A 20589-nucleotide genomic window follows, 5' to 3' on the forward strand; every position below is an offset into this window, starting at 1 on the left:
ATACTCTTTATTCTGGTGCTGCCTTATTTCAGTCTGCCTCTGTAAAATCAAACTGTGATGACCGTTATGGGTGTGGGTGACGAACTGTCAACTGTCAAGTCAAGCTTTTGAGTCATAAACTCTCAATGAACAAAATATACCAAACTCACCTTTGATTATTGCTCTCGACATATTTAGTTGTGAACATTTAAAGTTTTACTTGTAAATGTTTAATTTTAATGAACCTATTACATTTAAAGTAAAGTATTTCTGTGCTTCACCTGATTCGTTTCCGGAGAAAGTTTTTGCCTCAGTCCCACATGAGTAATATTTAAGTCATAATTCATCTAAATGTAGAGGATGTTGTAGGCGTCGTTCCACCCCTGGATACAAGACACTTACTGCCTTCTCACGAGCAAAGAGAAATATATTTTATGGGCCGTGTGGGATAATTTGTAGCACAAAGTGTAATCTGACGTCTTGGTCTTCATTTCCTCATAACCCACATTTTCAAATCACTGCCTTCCCTCAGACGTCTCCCACTCAAACCTCGGACTCCACTTTCTTCATCTTCCCACTTCCTCTCGCCCCCTCCCCGCACCGCCGCCCGCCGGCTCGTCAGCAGCAATCCCACTGTGTCCCACTCTCTCTCTCTCTCTCTCTCCCTGCTGAGGCTGCAGTCTCTGCACCAGCACACACACACACACACACACACACACACACACACACACATACTGTACACACACTGTACACACAAAGACATACATTTTGGTACCACAGTTCATCAAGGCTGTCAGTATGAGCTGCTGAGCCTGCATTTACTATGGCCTCAACCTGCACTTTGGGCCTGAACACACACATTTAAACCCACGGTGAAGCGGTGTTGGGTTGGAACATTGTGACGTGAGCGTCTCTGTGTGACAGCGTCTTAAAGAAACTTCTTTTTTTTACCAACGTTCACCCACATATCAGCAGTCTGACAGGAAACAACCCCGCACATGCATCCTGTCATCACCTGTGCAGGCCTCAGCCACCCCCCAACCCTTTGGGTTGCACCATTACAACCCGACTGCCTCTGATTCACAAAGGTTTGGATGAAATTCCCCTGAAACACCTGATTCACGATTTATTTACCAACTCCCTGGATGTGGTGACTCATAAACTATGAAAAACCTGCTTTCATTTTCATTTGGTGCGAATTTTCTTTTTCCCAGGTAGGTAAGTCAAGTGCTGTCAAGTTAGCAAACAATCAACCACATTAGGCCTGACAGGATGCCCAGAGATGGAATGAGTGTGTTATTGTTGATGACGTCTATCACAGGAAATTACACTTTTACAACAAGATGGGGGCGAGGTGATCATAGTGAATACCTCATGAGAGAGGAATTTGCAGAAATATGCTGAGTGTTGAGCGACAGACTTGTGGAGCGGAAGCTGGGGCTGTGGCAGAGATCATGACACAACTTGTGCAAATAGAGGGTGACTATTTTTTAATCAGAAGCAGCTGATGTCATCAAAACGTATATAGACACAGACAGACAGCAGGAAATAATGAAGCAATAAAGTCTGTTGGTTGTGTGGTGTTGTAAGAAAACAGTGACATGCCACTGACGAGCGATTCAAAAGAAGAGTCCTTACCTAGTCTGTGAATGAATGAGTATGAATATGAGTAAATAAACATTGAAAGAAAACCCTGATGAAAACATCTGCTGCCAGCTTTTACCCCATCCACGGGAACTGCCCTCCCTCTCCCACAGGGGAATTATCCAGGATTAATTGGATGGCTGGAGCTATTAATCTCAGGAAAACACATAATCCGGGAGATTTACCTCATCCCTGATTCCTATCATAAACGCCCACGTGACAACGGCGTCTCCCCATTCAGGGCGGACATGTCCCTGCTAGGGTCAGATCACTGCAGGCAAGCTGGTGCTGGAAAGTTGAGTGGTTTCTGTCTTTCTTTTTACTGTGGGTTTGTGTTGTGGGTTTTAAACTGCACCTCAAACTTTTTGTTTTATGAGTTCTATGACTCATCATGTTGCACAGCGTCGATCCATGACTCTTATTTGGTTAAAGATGAACAACGTTCTTTTATAAATAGTTCCTGCCTCGTGAGGCCTCATGCTTACACACTGACTTTGTTTACAATTATAAATTTCCATGCAACGTCATCAGATAAGATCAATGTAAAGTGTTATTTATCATGGTGAGTTAGTGTTAATAAATCAAATAACTATGTATAAACCTGTTAATAAAACTTGTGTGTTTAGTGTATATTTATGTGATAGTTTAACTTTACTTAATCACATCACTCTCATCATGATAGAGAACACTTCATTTAATCAGACCCCTGTACAAAGAAAGTATGTGATAAAGTTTGTAATAAAGTTACATGGAAATATGATGTGAATAAAGTTAATGTGTGTGTAGTCAACATGTATTCTCACTTCCACCTCTTCTCTAGACATAACTTCACACTTTTACTTGGGAAATTTATTGAACCACAAAGCGAAATGTACAACCTGAAGTGAGTAAATCCATTAAAGTGTGTTTATACAGTGTTGTCGTCACGCTGTGCTTTGTGTGGTTTTTCCCCTCCGTCCGCCTCCTTTGCGGCTCCACCGCTGCTTCATCAGCGTTCTATGAAAAAGATCAACAACACTGTAAACATAAATCAAGTTACAAGTATTGTGAGCCTTTTTTGTGTATTTAAATTTAGGTCAATGATTTGTGCTGACATAGATTACAGTAATGTGCACTCAGCTCAACTATCAGCAGTGTATTTATATATCTATTGTAGCTTCATATGACATGAACCCAAACCTCATCAACCATGATTCAAACTCATGACAACTTGCCCACTTTGTTCCTCTTGTATCATTTAGATCATCATGCTCTCTCCGCGTCACCTCTTTTTTACCTCCGAACTTCCTGCTGACCTTTCACCCTCTTTCTCTCAGCCACCCCCGACCTCTCCCTGATGCTCACCTCAGGATGACTATGAGGCAGACGCTCGCCGCCAGACTCAGAGCAGTAACCGTGGCGATGAGAGCCACCAGCATATCCTCGGTGGGCTGAACACTTGAGTATTCGTCACCGTGAGGCAGCGTGGGCAGAGTGGCAGGGGGTTGTTGAGGCTCGTCAGGCAAAGTTACGACTGTGGGGAAGGAAGATAAGAAAAACTGAGATTTATCAGTAGAGCTATACAGAAACTCTCGTATAGAGAAAAATGTTGACGGTATAAATCAAGTTTTTACATGATTTTGTCCGTCACCAGCCTCCAGACAACCAACAGACACACAGTGGACCATTGATTCATTTGCAAAAGGTTTTCTTTCAGAGAATCCTCATATTTAAAGTTTTTATTCAATATTAATCTCTACATTTGGAGCTGTATGTATTTGGTACTGGTTTGGACAATGAAATCACTTTTCAGCCCCGCTAAGGAGGTTGTGTTTTCATCAGCATTTGTTTGTTTGTCTCTCAGCAGGAATAAAGGACTAATATCTATTTGATTGAATTGTTGGGCCTAACTATGTGTGCTCCCCTGAGGGCCATTCTTGTTATTGTTAGTTTTTATACTACTTATGATCTTGTTGGATTTATTTTGTTGGGGAATTTTATTTACAGTATCAATAGCATCATGTCGCGCTCTGTATTTCTAGGTCATGTTGTCATTTATTTTCATTGTTTTCAATATTTCCTGTTTAATTTTGTTGTCACTGGCTTTCCCCCTCGTTTGAAAACCCACTTCCTGTCCTCGTGTGTTTCCCCCCTGCTGTACTTGTCTGTCCCATCCTGATGTTTTGCACCTGCGCCTCCTTCCTCTCCAGTGTATTTCATCTTTGTGCTGCTTTGCCTCTCTGCCAGTTCGTCTTTGTTCATTGAGACAAGTGCACCAGTCCTTTTGACCATATCTGTGCTGAGCCATCTGGTTTTGTTTTCCTGCTCCTGCAGCTTTGGGGCTTGTGGTTTTCAGTTGTGGTATCAGGTTAAACCAAATGTGCATTTATCAAAATCCATACAACAACATGTAGAGAAGAATACACTTAATAAAACACAAGAATGCCAAGATACAAATCACTAACGCAAGGACGCACAAAACTAATAATAAGGCTTATAAGGTTGATCATTATCATCATATATCATACACAAGATTTTGCAAAAACAACTGGATGGATTATCACTTGAAAGAATATGGGTTGGGGATGTAGTGGAAAAATAACTAAGTGTGGTTGAAACCTATTTTGTAGTTGAAAAGTTGAAAAGTTTTTGCAGACCTGTCTAAAGACTTTTATGACCTGTCTAAATACTTTATGACCTGAACTGTTTATGATCTGAACTGTTTATGACCTGAAAACTTTAAGACCTTTTTATCAATTATTTACTCTCCAAAGAACTGAATTTATGTCTGCTCTATCTCCAAAGGAAACATATGTAAATCAGTTTTCTGTGTTTTGATTCCTGTTTCAAACTGCGCCTACAGAACCAGTCTGAACTGGCTCAGACAAACAGCCTTAGTTATCCTATATAAGATCCTTGCATTTGACTGTTCTCCATCTTCACTCTGAGATCCCTGTGACTCTCACATTTTGGTGCAGATCTGAATCAAGAGGCGGATCAAGGAAATGTTTTGTTTAGTTAAATTTATTTTTGGGACTTTTTCACTATTTTCCCAGGGAATAATTCATGGATCTTGATGGGAAAAAATCCGTCACACTAAGTGTAATGATATCTATGAGTAATTTGATGAAGCTCGATTTAATTTAAGGGGATAATTGGGCCTTGACAGAGTTCTGTGCTTCACTGAGTTTTATTCCAGTTCTTTAACGTGTAGTGAGTAAATCTCTTTACAAATTAACGGTTGTGTTTGGGCCTCCTGTCATATCTTTGATATGATATTGAAAACCAAAGTAGAAGACCACTTTGACAAATAATATAGATTTGAATATTCAGTTTTAATATTTGTTATTGATTCCCAAGCATTTAGAGTAAAAAAATATTCTTGGCATGTTTGTTCTCTGCGGTAACTGTTTAAACAACCTAAATTAACCTTGGGGGCAGTGTCAGCTTTGGAACATTCAGAGCCGGATTAACAGTTTTTCAGTGACTGTGTGCCTCAGAGCTGTAACTCTACCAGTGAGCAGGAAAGTGACTCGATAGAAGACGGTTCCATTTTGTCCCTGCAGCGAGCAGCGATACGTCCCTTGTTCCTCCACATGCAGCTGATTTAAGACCACGGATGACTCATCTGTCACTACCAACCCTTTGAAGTCGGTCTCGTTCAGCTGCAAGCACAAATTAGGAAGCGATATTTGCAAGTTAGTGGGTGTGAAATCACTCAGGCAATATTCAAGAGTAAAGCTAAATAAGGGACAAAATTGAATACATGAGAATCAGGAAGTATGCAAAGTGTTTAACAAGTGGTAGGTTCCTTTTAAGTGGTTTAAACGTGGTAGATTACTGCTTATGTTTCTGTTTTGGTTGTCATTTGTGTCAAGTAACAGTATGAGCGGAGAAACCTTTTCAGTTCCAGGCTCTCCCGGAGCCCAGGAGTAGTGATACTCGGGTTTTCCCAACAGAAGTCGATGCCATGGGAGAAAACAGTCCAACACGGCCTGGCCTCCCTCCTCGGCCTGCACTCGGTGCTCTGGAGAGAGGGTCAGAGGAGGAGGAGGGGCGGTTGTTTCATTAATTTGATTTGGATTACTTGAATAATCTTTTTCATTAGCCCTGCACATGGGCAGGCAGCAGCAGTGCCTTGCTTGAGAACACATTTATAAACTCGTGACAGCGTGTGCACTCCCACCACATAGGTAGGACTCTCCCTCCTTCTCTCATGCATCCACTCACCAAGGATGAACACAAACACAAACACAAAAAAACATACCACCGCAATCCTGCTGGCCAGAGGGAGACGCACAGACGTATATCTTGTAGCGGCAAGAGAAGCAATCCATTACTCTCCGGTTCAGGAGGCCTGAGAAACACACATGCACACACAGGTGTCGTGTAAACATGCACTGTGTGTGTGTTTCTAAAAGGATTTGCAGCGACACAGATGGAATAAGCAGAGAGGACAAACTTACCACACATGTTGGGGCACAATCCTGAGGGAGAGACAAACAAATGATCTGAATCTGAAACATGTCGTTCTCATTATATAAAGTGGCCTGCCTCATACTGTGCACAACACGCATTGTTATTCATGTCAATTACCATCACGGATGAAGGCGTCCAAGTGTTTCTCTAAGATCCTCCTGCCCTTCTCCATGATCTGAATGGCTTCAAATGTTACAGGTCCTGTAATAAGAACAGGATGAGGGGGACATAATGTTCGTCTTAATTATTGTGTCATGTCATGTGTCCATTTGAGAACTATTCATTACAATGAATGATGTTTTCTGTTCCTCACCAGAGTGATGGGTTTTCAGAAATTTGTCAAATTCACTGTGGTACTCAGTGCTGGCTCTGTACAGAGTAGTGTGATCTGAGGAGCGGGAAACAGAGTCATCTTTTACTGGTTTTTTATCATTTTACACTTGAGGCCCCTAACTCAGATTCTATCCAGGACAAAATGATGGTCAGGGTAGAAAAGTAATTCAGCTACCAGATCATGAAAAACCTCAGAGGCCGGATAATATTTTAGAAAAATGCAATAAAAAAGACACGAGCTTTGAGATATCGTCGCTTTAAGTGAATTATCACCAGTTCTTTATCTCACCGATGACTCCTTTTCGGTCCCTGCTGGTGTCTCTGTAGGTCACATACGCGTGGTCGCAAATCTTTGTTATTTCAATCTGGTCGGCCACAGTGGGGGCAGACAGGGCTAAGTCTTCATGCAGGAGTCGAACCCTGCGGTCACACTGCAGACAAGCGTCAGCTGCAAGGACACAGCCGAGCAGTGTCACCAGTATCAGCAGCATCTCCCCTCTGCACCCTGAGTGTCCTGCACCTGAGGATGAGTCACTTGGGCCCCTGGGATTTTTCACTCAGTGCCGTTTCTACAACAGAAATGTCAAACATTAGTGTTCCTACAAAACAACCACTAAAAATACCACAGTGGTACTGTTACTACAACCGTTATCACAACTTTCTATTCAAAGTCATTTCAGATTCTATTTTTACATTATTTATTGTTTGTTTTGTGTTAAAGTCGTAACTTTTTAAATCTTGCATTGATCAGAAGTAGGACTCACGTTTCATTTGTATTACCTTTGACGATAAAGGCTTTCATTCAACTCACAGATGATACTTTCACTGTGACATAATGTTACTCATATCACTTATCACGCTGTTTATAATGTTAACAGTAAGTTGTAATTTATATATACTACTACTACTACTACTACTAATTGTAATAATAATAATGATAATAGTAATATAGCTGTTAACTGTGAACACAAAATCTCCACAAGATTCAGTTAATCAACACAAAATCATCTGTGGAAAAGTGGTGAATATTAATAGAATTAAAATCAATCAGTTACCAGAATAGTTGCTGATATTCTGTCATTCAACTGGTTGATTTACCGATTCCAGGGCCGTGAATAAAGGATATTGTAAACTGCTTAGTTGCACATTCCCCAATAAAATCTAAGTTTTCAAATCACCAGGAATAAATGAAAAGATGGCGTGGGGCCCTGCAGCAGTTGTGCTTTGATAGTCCACTTCTATTCTCTGTCACTGTGTGAACATATACGTTTACAGAACTTAACTGCTTTAACCTGAATGCTTGTACTACTGGCATAATTCTGCAAGTATACTAGCTAGCTATGCTGCTACTGTTGCTATAGTAACACTACAGGTTATTCCAGCCATCAGTTCCTCCCCCACTAAAACCAGTAATTAAGATAATTAGCTAAACTACTTGACCTATTTCTATCGCTAACTGACATTGAATGGAACAACAATAACAAGAATATATGCACTCGTGTTGTGCTGAAGGAGATAAACCAGGAAAGAAGTGACTACTTGCGTCTGAAGGCTCCTCTGTGTGTCAGTTACAGCTCGTTGCTGTCCCCCAGTGGTAGAAACCACATCACTGTCACTGGAACACATGTTATTCACCTCAGCTCTGCAGTTCAGGATCAGTTGATGACTGTTGTCAGTTTGTCAGTTGATTTTTTAGCAGCACAGTCTCGTCTGCTCAGAATCTGCTGTTCTGTGCATCCAGACCACAACAAAGAGCCGCATTCACACCCTCACCACACGCAAATCATATTCAAAACGTGCACGGTGCAAAACATTTTCACACACACACTTTTCTCCACTGCACCTCTGAATGTATGTAGTTGTAGTATTCTATTGTATTTAACTTTTTTATCTTTATATTAAGCTCTTTCTACCTGGATTTTATTTCAGTTGGATCATTGCCCTGCTGATCTGGGACCTGTTTGTCCTGGTCCAACACTTTGATTCTACTGTTTGACCCTGTGCTAACTTGAAACGTAGCAAGGTCACACACACGAGAATAAACCTACTACTTGTAGTTGACTCGACTGGTTGCCATGGGTACGGCAGCATATACGATTCATGATTTAACAATAACATTTAAATCATAAAAAATAGTTTTATTTTTAAATTGTTTAAATTTCAGCTGCTGACAGGTAAAAGTAAAAGTACTTTTCTATTTAGTCGTAATCTGTTTGTGGACAGAAATTCACTCATCTCTACACTACATTTCCCAGAAGCCCCTCCATCGGGCGCGGAGTGACTTGCATCTGGACCAATCCGCTTCGAGGTGGTTTGTTGTTGGGCGGGACCCGGTTGCTGTGAACTGCACCGCGCATGCGCAGTGGACCCCTGCGCTTCCAGCTGTACCTCACGCCGACCTCAGGGAGCGAGATGCGGAGGTGAGAAAACTCTGTGTTCACGAGCCACGGACACTTCCCTTGTCCGTGGACGCGTTTCTACAACTTATCCGCGTGTCGCACGTGGAGAAAATGTCGCTTTTAACCGCGGACGTCGCCGCGTTCACCGCTAATTTCGACACGACCGGTTCCAGTGGCCGAACCGTCCCGACATGGCGTCAACAGCCGAGGGCAGCTGGTATCGATCCTTTATCGGACACGTTGGGTCCTTTGGTCTCACTGACTCCTGTGTGGAAAGTTATGTAAGAACGTGCACGTGGGGCCACAGCTGGTTTCCACTGGGATCAACCCAGTGAAGTCAGGTGCTTCGAGTTGGTCTTGTTTTAGGTGCAGAGATGCAACTAATGTGAACACACAATAACAGGCAGGGAACGCGTCCGTGCGTGTGAGCTCGCTTTTCTTTAAGAAAACACACGTACTACTTGTGTTTTTAGTATTTCACTGTGTTTTTGTACTGCTCTGGGTGTAGGGGTTAACTTGCATGGACTTAAAACTCCTCACTACTTATTATTTAAAACCATGACCTCATTGTAATGTTCTATTAAAACCTACATATAGTTTATAGATATTAAAATATAGTGCTGATCAGTAAAACAACAAGTATCCCAATATACTTATAAACAATAGTAACATATTGTTTATGCATGCAGTGAGGAGGTATAACACATACTTGATTGAGTGTTTGTTATTCTCTGCTCATAAGTCAGAATCAGGTTTTATTGCCAAGCAGGTTTATACATACAAGGAGTTTGCTGTGGCGTGTGTTTGTGCATGTTTACATATTAAAATATATAGAAAAACTCGAAAATCTAAGACTTGCTATTAAGTCAGTTTATTTCTCTTTTAACACAATAAACCAAGTTAGAATTGATCCAGGATACAAAGGCAGCTCTGGACCAGTAAGTGTAGGGCTGGGTTCTGGGAATTTGAGGAAAACTGGGTTAAGTTCAGCATGTGGTGCTAAATCCATGACTGTAAAAACAGATTGATCATATTAACAACATGGTGCAGCTCTGAATATAACCATATGGACAGGTTCAGGGTCTTGTGCTAACAGATGCTGAGGTTTAAGTACAGTCACTTAGCTGTTATTTGCAGGGTATGTAATTTGCAAGGTTTCCTTCCCTCCCTGCTGCGTTGTCACAAACCTTCATCAGAACTAAATAAGCATGTGGAACATAATGACACCTGTGGGGTGGATAAACAGCCTGAAAACTGTAGGCTTGCTGCAGCACAGTTATTTGAGGGCTGCGACTGATGAATATCATTTAGTCACGTCCAAGTTGCTCTTACCCGAGAGATAAATGTAATTGAATCACGGTGACACGGTGTCTGGACTTTATCTCATCATAGCCTGTTTTTATGGTTTCATTGGTTCTGTTATCACCGGTGGGTGTGTGGCTACAGAGCCTAGCTAACTGCTGTTTACCAGATTAAAGCTGCTCTGCTGTGCTGTTTCTCTGCCGGACACTGCTGCTGCTGCTGCTGCATTATGCTGCAGGACAAGTACTATTGAATGCATTCAATACAGTAGCATGAAGCTGCACTAGTATGCACCAGTGTAGTGATGGCCCATATACAGCAGCACTGACGACACATTTAGTGATTTTCAGGATTTTTGCTTTTTTTAAATGGCGCAGTTTGACAGGATTATTGTAATTACACTTTTTTTTTTACGGGTATAGTGCCAAACAGCAGGGGAGTAATAAATGTGTGTAATCAGGATGTCAAGCAGCGTTCAGAGCTCCAAACCTATTTATAACTACACTTCCTGGACACTGTCAGCGGTGATAATGAGAACTGGATTGTCAAGCTCAACGTCTTGGTTGATCTAGGCTACGCTGCATGCTGGGGATATTTGTGGTGGCCTGTTCCTCGTTCTTTTACCCATTGTGCCGCCTCTCATACTGAAAGTTGACTTCTGTCTGCCTCTGTCTGTCTTGCAGCTCTGGACAAATCGGCCCTCTTTCAGAAATGGTGACTTGGCTAAAGATCGGCAGGTAGACGTCTTATTTTCACCTGCCAATGTGAAGCTATATTCCAGACAATTTCACCAGCGCTGACATCGAGCTCTTCACTCCCGCCGCTTCCTGTCCAAACCCACGATGCCCACCTCTATGCCTCCCATCTTCAGTATGTATGAGATTGTCCCGGTGGCCCCCGGGGAGCCCCAGATGAGTGGGGGAATGAGAAGCTCTCCGCTAAGGAGGAAGAAGCTGGCTAATGAGGGCCGGCCCCTGGTGTTGGCGGGGCTGTTGGGCTGTGCTTTGGTGCTGGCTGCTGTGGTTGCTTGGTGCTACTACTCTGCGTCTCTCCGTAAAGCCCAGCTGTTGAAGACAGAGTTATTAGACCTAAACAAGGATGGTTTCGTCATTCGTAACCATGCAGGGGCTGTCATCTTCACCATGACCTTCAGGTGGGTTCACTGTTCAATTTTCAATATTGATTTATCTGCTGTTTATTGTCGATTCAATATATGAAATATTGTGATAATGACCCAATGTTAAATAGCAATTTCTTCTAGGGAAGTGCTGCAAATAGATTGATTATCAAAATCATTACAATAGACTATTCATTTCAACTCTACCAGTAGGTAAGGAAAAGTTAATGTTAGTTTAAGTAAAATGCTTCGACTGTATTAGAGCAAACTAAACACAAAGTGACCAGAAAAACAGGAACTTCTGTGCAATGTTATTCAAATAATTCCTTCCTGTAAATAACCCTCGCCTGGTGTAACTGTGACCAGTACATCTTGGCTAACAATGCCCCCTGTCACAGTTGTTCCTCTTTGTGTGCTGAGCCGTGCTAAAAGGCTGCTGGTGTGCAATGTGTGAATGGATAATGGAAATCCAGACGAGGCAGACACATGATTACACCCTTAGGGAAGACTGATTTAGTCACGTCCTCTATCAGCAGAGAGCTCTCATTGACCGAAATAGTAATCGCACAGTCCCTGGATTTGCACAGGAATATAGTTATTGAATTGAGCATAAGATATTTTGTGGTATGATTGCTTTTCTCTTGTAGTATTTGAATACGCTCAAACATTGAGCTTGACTTCTTAGCAATACAGACATGTGACTTCACTCCCTAACCAGGCTTAACCAGCTCCTTTTGTCTGTCCACACACCTTGGTAGGTCTGGCACCCTGGATCTGGACTCCTGCTCAAAGGAGAAAAGTATTTTGAGCTGCACTAATTCAGATTCTGGCAAACTCAACTTCTTTATCCAGACAGTGCAGCTAAAGGACACGGTGATGTGTTACCGCGTGCGCTGGGAGGAGCTTCAAGATAAGCGTTTGGTGGAGCACGCCATGGCCCATAATGATTCCCATTGGTACGGCGGGGCAGAGATGGCCACGCAGTACTGGCCTATCAGGTTCCAGGGTGAGGAGGATCCGCTGCCTTTCATCACCAGTGATGTCTACTCCAATCGGAACGCCTTTGGGGGAATCCTAGAACGCTATTGGCTGTCGTCGAATGCAACTGCGATCAAGATCAATGACTCAGTGCCATTTCATTTGGGCTGGTCAGAGAAGGACCGCACCCTCAGGTTCCAGGCCCGGTACCAGGACTCTCCCTTCAAACCAGCAGAGGGACAGCAAGCCTTTCCTGAACTCAGCTATAGAGTGTGTGTGGGGTCAGATGTTACATCTATTCACAAATACATGGTGAGTATAGACTTACTGCTTATTTAGTTTTTACGGCAAGAGTAAAACATTTTTTGTTGTTATTTTATTACTTTACATATTTTGAGGCAGGTGGGAATTGGTACATTTACACTTGACTTCACCAAGATGCTTGTATGGCATGTGTTGCTTCTCTTTTAGACAAATTGTGGATTCCAAATTTACATAGTAAAGCAAATTTAGAATCCTCCCTTCTTAGAAAGTCCAATATAGCATAACATGTCTTTTTTAGGAGAATAATTGTTTTTAGGACTGATGTGTTGGACTATATTTTAGCTGGAAATGCAGGCTTGGTATTTCCCTCTTTTGCTGTCATTATGCTGAAGGAAGAGTATTCCTTTAATCCAAATTAACCGAATAAAAATGTGGAACAAACTTCCCGGCATTCTTGCATGATGAAAAACCAAATTGTGCTGATATTGATGTTTCTGTAGTAACTCTCTGCTCTTCATGCTTGTGTTTTGCACAGGTGCGTCGGTATTTCCCAAAGCCTATCAAGGTCCCATCTACTGAAGTGTTCAAACATCCAGTGTGGTCCACATGGGCTCTCCACAAAACATCTGTAACTCAGGAGAAGCTGCTGAGCTACGCCTCTGACATCATCAATTACGGCTTCACATGCTCCCATCTGGAACTGGACGACCGCTACACTGCCGACTATGGAGAGTTTGACTTTGACCCGCAGAAGTTCCCCAATGCCAGCGGTATGTTTGAGAAGCTGAGAGAGGACGGGTTTCAGGTGTCGCTCTGGACACATCCTTTTATCAACTATGACTCCATTAACTTCGGTGTTGCTGTGGAAAAGGGGCTGTTTGTCCGGGAGCCGAGCGGCGAGCTGCCTGCTCTGGTACGCTGGTGGAACGGCATTGGTGGAATCTTGGACTTTACGAACCCAGAAGCTCGTGACTGGTACTCGTCTAATCTACGCATGCTCAAAACCAACTACGACGTGACCTCCTTCAAGTTCGATGCAGGAGAGACAAGCTACCTCCCCCACCAGTTTAGCACCCTGGTCCCACTTTCTGATCCCTCCACCTTCACCCGTCGCTACACAGAGATGGCCATACCCTTCAGTGAGCGTGCTGAGCTGAGGGTGGGTTACCAGAGTCAGAACATCTCCTGCTTCTTCAGGATCATTGACAGAGACTCCGTGTGGGGCTACGAGCTCGGCCTCAAGTCCATCATCCCAACTGTACTGACAATTAGCATTCTGGGCTACCAGTTTGTCTTACCGGATATGATCGGCGGAAATGCATACCCCAACCGCACCACAGGTATGGTACTCCATCACATATGGCTACAGTGAGTTAGAGAGATAGAAGTTGGCTGTGTTCATGTTTTTGTGGTTTTAGTCTACTCTCTGACACCTGTGTTCTATTTTAGGTGGTTTAGATAGAAAACATGATCTGCCTGACAGAGAGCTCTACATTCGGTGGTTAGAGCTGTCAGCTTTTATGCCTGCCATGCAGTTCTCTATACCACCCTGGGCCTATGACGATGAGGTGAGTAATGGGAGTTCCACCCATGGGTGAGGCTACAAACAAAGATATCTACGCAAATAATATGACGAGAGAGGCGAGAGCCTATTTTGATCAGGAAATGATTCCCCATCGTATGACATCATGTGATTAGAGACGTTCTGAATGAGTTGCAAAGAAAGAAACAAAATGACATCATGTACACTTAAAAATGCAGTTTCTGAGGTAACTCTGCATCCTATAGGAAGTGATGATGTCATTATATAACGGCATTATCACAACATAAAAAAAGTATTTATATTCATTGTATACATTGCCCCTCCGAAACTTAAAATTTGGTTGTGCACAAATGTTCATATTCAAGGGTGCAATTTATGCACTTTACAAAACCTTATTTACATTGGTAAATAATAAATAAATGTATAATTTCAAGAAGGGCATTTTTAAGATATCTATTAGGTCTGTATTATGACAGTATAGTTAAAGTCTTATAAAGCAGCTTTATTTGAGTGTTTTTTGGTTAATGAACATTATTATTTGCTTGAAGATATAAATGTATCTAAATAGAGACTTAAGACTTCATTGTGCCACAGAGGAATCAAAAAGAAACTCGGTGTGTTAACCAGCCGTCATGCTACACTGTCTGTTTGGTGACATGCATCCATTGTGATGCAGACTCTGTATCTTGGTGTGTTCATCGTCAGGTTGTTCGGATAGCGCAGAAGTTCACGGCGCTCCACGAGGCTCTGGTGGCACCAAGGGTTCTGGAACTGGCAGGTGAGGTTCTCGACACAGGAGACCCGATCATAAGACCCCTTTGGTGGATCGCCACTGATGACGAGGCAGCCTATAAGATCGACTCCCAGTTTCTAATCGGGGATGACCTGATGGTGGCTCCGGTGTTGGAGCCAGGAAAGCAGGAGAGGGACATCTATCTGCCAGCAGGACGCTGGAGAAGCTACAAGGGGGAACATTTTGATAAAGGCCCCATTCACCTCACTGACTACCCTGTGGACCTGGACGAGGTAGCTTTCTTTACATGGGTTCACTGAAGACGTTAAACAAAGAAAGACACATAAACTCATAAACGCACATGCATTTTGTATGCTCATCTCCATTCTTTTGTGGGCACATATGCCAGGAAATAGTCTAAAATGTTGATTTTCAAAAGGGAAATGACTACCGGGGATCTGTTGCCACGGCAGAGAGTTGTTTTGTTAAAGATTAACTTCATGTCTTCTCTGACCTGGGGCCTTGTTTAAAGCCGTTGCGTACGCATTTTTCAGACCCTATTTTGTGCGTACGCCACTTCTCGAGCAAACGTCAGGTGTGCGTGTGCACAGTTTTATAAATCTGAATATTCTTTTGCATACGCCATCTCTGGCCTTTGTGCGCACGTACAAGATTAGTATGTATCCTACCTAGTGTTTTATAAATGAGGCCCCTGCTCTTTCTCTGGACTTCTGTCTGCGGATTAGAGAAAGAGAAACGTCTTTTCACTTCTGATTCTCTCGTTCCATCCTTAAGCTGATCCTCATCATTATGTGCCTTGCACAACCAATAATAAAACCGATCTTAGATTGTACCATCAACCAGACAGCAGTCTTCCACCTAAAGGACACCTAGATAACAATTCGTCCTTCACAGCCTGAGTCACATGACTAAATATGTTTTTGTTTTAGGGTAAACATTGGGTTTATCTTCTTCTGTGTGAATTTTATTTCTTTATTGTGGTTCGACAGGGTTGTGCACTGAATTGGCTTTGAAAATGCACTGGAGTTGGACGAATGCCTAAACTTATGTCACCATGGAAACTGCTGTATTTTGATTTTACGGGCACTGCCTGTAAAGCTAACATGCACTATTTAACTTTAGTTAAAATTAGTCATATAACTTATAACTTTGCATTTAACAATCAAAATTAATGTGTTTATGGATTTTAATTGGGGGGGGTGTAACAGAGGTATATTTTTATGTCATCAGTCCCTGACCTGTTGTGCCAATCTGTCGTTTCAGTGCCAAATCTAAAAAAACTACTGTTTCATGCTTTTCATCAAATTTTATAGCTCAGGGTAGATTTTAAAGAGACTTAGTTTTATTATGCATTAACTTTGTTGATCCACAGCAAGAAACAGATTTATTATACAACTGCTACTGGTTTGCCTTGCGAAACAAGTATTGTTCTCAAAGATGCAATATTTTCTTGTGCCGTCCACGTCTGCCTTGCGACTTTAATTTGCCTTATCAGCTGAATTTGAGTATGCCGGCTGTCGCACACAGAACCAGTGAGGAAATAAAACACACACTTCAGCACACAGTGATAAGCTTGATGCACTGCACCTTTATGTTTTTTAAGTAGTGACACTGTGAATGAGATATCTGCCATATGAATATAATGTATGTCCTTCTCAGCTTACCTTACACAGTGATTATTAGAGTAAAGCACACCACTGGTTAAGTCATCTAAATGCTGTTCTTGGAAATAATTCTACTATATAAGATGGATTCAGCACCACTTTTAAATGTTAAACTTACTAACTATATAAATGTGATTAGAGCACGTTTCATGTTGTTTTGATGGTTTTCGTTTGATGACAGTCCTGCTGCTGTGTAGGTTTCTTCCATCCTTGTTCCAACCACAAGGTGGAGCCAATGTCAGAAATATTCAAAGCTCATACACAGCAACAACAATAAATGCATAACTTTGAATAACATCAGTCATATGTGTTTGTGGCAGGCATTTATAGAGACTAATTCATTTCTGTTAGACGATGCCACGATATTTCACGTGACAAATGTGAAAGGTTGATATGCACCGATAAGCATCATTTAAAGGGATTTGGAAAGTTAAAAAAATGTTAAGTTGGAGATGTGAAATCCATCCAGATGTTACCACTGTCACGGAAGTGGTCGGGTTAATGTTTTGTGCAGCTATGAAGGATTACTTGCTACCTTATGAAATTAGACGCCAAAGAAAACAAAAAAAAGTATGTTTAATGTGCTGTGAAAAGCTTTGTTGATTTTACGTGTGTTTTGAAATGGGTTCTAAAGGGGTCCGATAAATGCGTTGGCCTAAAGTAACGGGAACATCACAAAACAGAAGTCCGATGTTTTCACATGACAACAGCAATACGGTCCATTTCACCATCTGTGTCAAAGCAACTGTGCGATTCTCACAGTACTTGTTTTATCTTCAGATTGTATTCCCATGTGGACTGTTTGATTCTCAGTGTGCTATGACCCTACTGTGCACCACATTGCCTGATTTTCCTTTTATTTGCACTTGTAAAAAGAAACATGAAGAAGTAAGTTATTTGGCAAATTCATCCAGCTTCGTCCCTGATTCAGATGAAACCAAATCTTTATTTGTCTTGAGTTTTGAAAGTGTGTTAAAGGTAACCGAAGGCATGAAGCCAAGAGGACGAAAATGTGTTGTGATATCCATAAACTATTTTGTTATTATTGTGTCATGTCCTGTTCTGTCACTTGTCTTTCATAACAAAGCTATTTTGGCTGTAAATCCTGATGTGAAATGCAGAACTCAAGGAATAAAACGACTCATTGGACGATGGTTGTGTTTCCTTGAACAAATTTCTACGTTGTAAAAATGTTTATTCTTGTTGATTTGAACGAATCTGCTTAGAAGAAAAGTAAAATTCGGAGTCCCAGAGAAACCTTGCACATGGACGGCTCTTTCAACATATAAACAAAACATACAGATATTTTATTTTCATTCTATTTTTATTTTCCTGAAACTGAATAATTTGTAAAAATGTTTGTCTTGTATAATTCATCCATCAAAAACATTGTGGTATACATGCAGTGATACAATAAATGACATTTACACTTTCATCACCCAGTTCAGAAAAGGTGCGTATAATAATTCTGCTTATTTTTTTACCCCATGAGGCAAATTGTGAACTGTGAAAATGGGCTTTATACAAATAACAGGAGATTGATTGATTCATATTCTGCTGAATATTATAAAAAGTTGCAAGTGTCATGCTGCCGGCTAGCAGGCCTCACCCAAAACTCACTATTACTAAATTATTATTACTATTCATGATTTAATTTGGACTTTTACACACTAACACCCCCCCAAACCCATTATATTCACTCAACTCAAATAATGCTCAGGTGAAACAGCTGCTCAGCTGCTCCTTATATGCAGGGATTTTCTTTCTTTCCATGCAGTCATTCATTTCCTCCCTCCCAGGCACCTCTCACTTTTCAATGATATCACACTTTTAGCATTTCCCAACATTTACAGCCGACACTGAGGGGCTTCTTCTGCCGCCAGCACCTACAGGTGGGTCCTGATGATTTATAATAATAATGCCCTTAAGTCTGCATTCAGTATCGAGTCTCCCATGATATTTATACATATTTGCTGAGCATAAAACTGACCGTTCTTCCTCTGACTATCAGCAGTGAACACCTTACAGCCCCTCCCAACCATATCTCAGCCGTCAGCCACTCAAATAAAAAAAAATGTGCTTGATGTAAAAAAATGACTACACCCCGTATCTGTCTGTGCTGATTTCAACCATTCCAGCCATGTGCAAACAAATATTATATAACATTTTCTATCTGATATGCTTGAACCATACAGTTATTCAAAAAGCCAGAATCCATGAATGTGGAAAAGCATTGGACACTAGATTAGATACTAGATACTCTTTCCAAATCACACGTGTGTAACTTAGATGTAACTTGAATTATAATATACATAATATATAAACTATATTATAAGACAACTCTGTAGTTTTCTCTGTTATTGTGACTTATCTCACTTATAACTTATAATGAGAGAGAGAGGAAGCATGAATAGTACCGACATAGAGAGAAAAGTGTGAAGCCAAAACTCAACTTTATTTAAATAGTCGGTACAATTTAGCATTTCTTGGTGCTGTACAGCTGAGATGTGCGATGTGGTACTATGTGATTAGGACGGGGCAGGAAGCTGTTCATTGCTGATACACGGAGGGTGGATACTCACTTTCACTTCTTGGCAAAAAATATGTAACGGCGCCAACATGAGTGCATGTTTGTGTTCAGTGTTGCAGGGGCAGCGGTGATGATGGGGGTGACTGGGTGGATGTTGGCAGCCTCTCAGATCCCGACACTGGGCAACTGATGGTGGTTCAGCCAGCGAACATCACCTCTTGTACAGCAAATGTTAATGTTAGCTGAATACGTTAACTAACATGGCGGCAACTTTGACTCACATCAGTGTTGAACTTTGACCTGACTGACCTTTGAGGGCACAGCCTGTGTAAAGAGATGAAACAGACAAAGACCAGAAAACAAGGCAGTTTATTCACTTGTCAAAATTAGCATCCAATTAGCATTGAATAAGCATTTTAGCAAAGGTGGAGCTGTTTGGTAAATACTGCACCAACCAACACCCAATGGGCCCTGTTGGGGGGTTTCCAACCATGATGATGTTGCAGTTTTCTGTACATTGCCGATCACAGAATTGAAGTATTTCTCTCTCTTATATTTAGCCCCTTGTTTTAGCCCCTTGACTCGCTATCAACTATTGTTGATCTCAAGCTTGAATTCAAAAGTTGAAACACTTGAAATACTGTGGGGTCAATACATGATACATTTAGTTTTACACCCGGTATATGCAAACAGAAAATAACACTGTAGTCGCATTCGATAAAGCTTTAGGTTTAATATATTGTTGTTCTAAATGTTCTAAAAAAAGCGATAAGGGAAAGTTGAACATTCTCAGCGGAGGCTCCAGAGCGTCAGAGAAAGAGTGAGGCGATGGCTGAGGACACCAGCAGGAGGGTGACTCTGGGACCAGTGGGCACGGCACTGTTACACAAGTCCTCTCCACAGCAAGATACGGGTTTTACACAGTTTCGAGTTGCTCGACAACCCTTAGCGATGGAACCTGCGAGACACGATTGAAGAACCTCAGTTTCAACACGAGAGAGCCAGCATTCAGCCGAGCGACACTGTGCATCAGCTCAGACCCCGTCTGATGGACTTGCTTGATATTACACACCGATACTTCAGGGTTTTGTTTGTGCATCTTACCATTCACATTGAGGGAGAAACATTGGTCCATGACTGCAGGACAGGTTGACGTCCATGTGCAGGCTCGAGCATTAGCAGACACACATGTGTAGCATTTTAATCCACATGCTGGAAGTAGCAGAAAGACAAAATACTGTCACACGTGGTTTAAGATACTATAATTTCATCTAAGGCCAATTTAATTTACAACTAATAATGAAAAAATATTTTAAAAATATTTGCATTTGTACATTCATGGAAGACCCAACTCCTCTTTTTCAGGTTCAGCAAAAACATTTACTCATTAGTAACCTTCATTTCTTTGTGTTATTAAAGCCCAGAATAGAGACACAAACACACACTCTTCTTACCTGTGGACAGCATCACACACAGGATCAGAGCTGCACAAAGACGCATCATGAACAGGGAGAAAAACAGACTTTTAGTCAACCCTGTGAGGAGAGAGATCTGCAGAGGAGATGTGAACTCCTCCCTTTTTATAGTCTCACTACTTGGTCTTCTTCCAGAACTCGCAGACGTG

At 41.7% G+C, this 20589-nt stretch overlaps 3 protein-coding genes across 5 annotated transcripts; 1 reads left to right on the forward strand and 2 right to left on the reverse strand.

The window, feature by feature from the left end:
- Positions 1-2169: 2169 nt before the first annotated feature.
- On the reverse strand, positions 2170-8009 carry LOC117767670 (izumo sperm-egg fusion protein 1). The gene is made up of 10 exons (XM_034595473.1): positions 7954-8009; positions 6704-6983; positions 6395-6469; positions 6199-6282; positions 6069-6089; positions 5870-5959; positions 5502-5629; positions 5117-5267; positions 2968-3136; positions 2170-2619 (listed from the first exon to the last, which is right to left on the reverse strand). The coding sequence occupies exons 2-10, from the start codon at positions 6903-6905 to the stop codon at positions 2547-2549; spliced, it is 993 nt and encodes a 330-aa protein (XP_034451364.1). The 5' UTR covers positions 6906-6983; positions 7954-8009; the 3' UTR covers positions 2170-2546.
- Positions 8010-8638: 629 nt separating this feature from the next.
- On the forward strand, positions 8639-17585 carry LOC117768009 (myogenesis-regulating glycosidase-like). 3 transcript variants are annotated; one of them, XM_034596034.1, is made up of 6 exons: positions 8639-8834; positions 10799-11268; positions 11991-12522; positions 13010-13814; positions 13924-14042; positions 14723-17585. In XM_034596034.1, exons 2-6 carry the CDS (start codon positions 10958-10960, stop codon positions 15068-15070), a joined length of 2115 nt encoding a protein of 704 aa, XP_034451925.1. In that variant the 5' UTR covers positions 8639-8834; positions 10799-10957; the 3' UTR covers positions 15071-17585. The 3 variants fall into 3 exon arrangements, with proteins under 3 accessions (XP_034451925.1, XP_034451926.1, XP_034451927.1); XM_034596035.1 differs by lacking the exon at positions 8639-8834 and adding an exon at positions 8846-9154 and having other exon boundaries at positions 14723-15070; XM_034596036.1 differs by lacking the exon at positions 8639-8834 and adding an exon at positions 9682-9751 and having other exon boundaries at positions 14723-15070.
- A 2153-nt stretch (positions 17586-19738) lies between these two features.
- Positions 19739-20565, reverse strand: LOC117768019 (muscarinic toxin 2-like). The gene is made up of 3 exons (XM_034596056.1): positions 20420-20565; positions 20070-20177; positions 19739-19923 (listed from the first exon to the last, which is right to left on the reverse strand). Exons 1-3 carry the CDS (start codon positions 20466-20468, stop codon positions 19775-19777), a joined length of 306 nt encoding a protein of 101 aa, XP_034451947.1. The 5' UTR covers positions 20469-20565; the 3' UTR covers positions 19739-19774.
- Positions 20566-20589: the final 24 nt, after the last annotated feature.

The sequence above is a fragment of the Hippoglossus hippoglossus genome, chromosome 9, assembly GCF_009819705.1.
Source record: "Hippoglossus hippoglossus isolate fHipHip1 chromosome 9, fHipHip1.pri, whole genome shotgun sequence".
Taxonomy (NCBI): domain Eukaryota; kingdom Metazoa; phylum Chordata; class Actinopteri; order Pleuronectiformes; family Pleuronectidae; genus Hippoglossus; species Hippoglossus hippoglossus.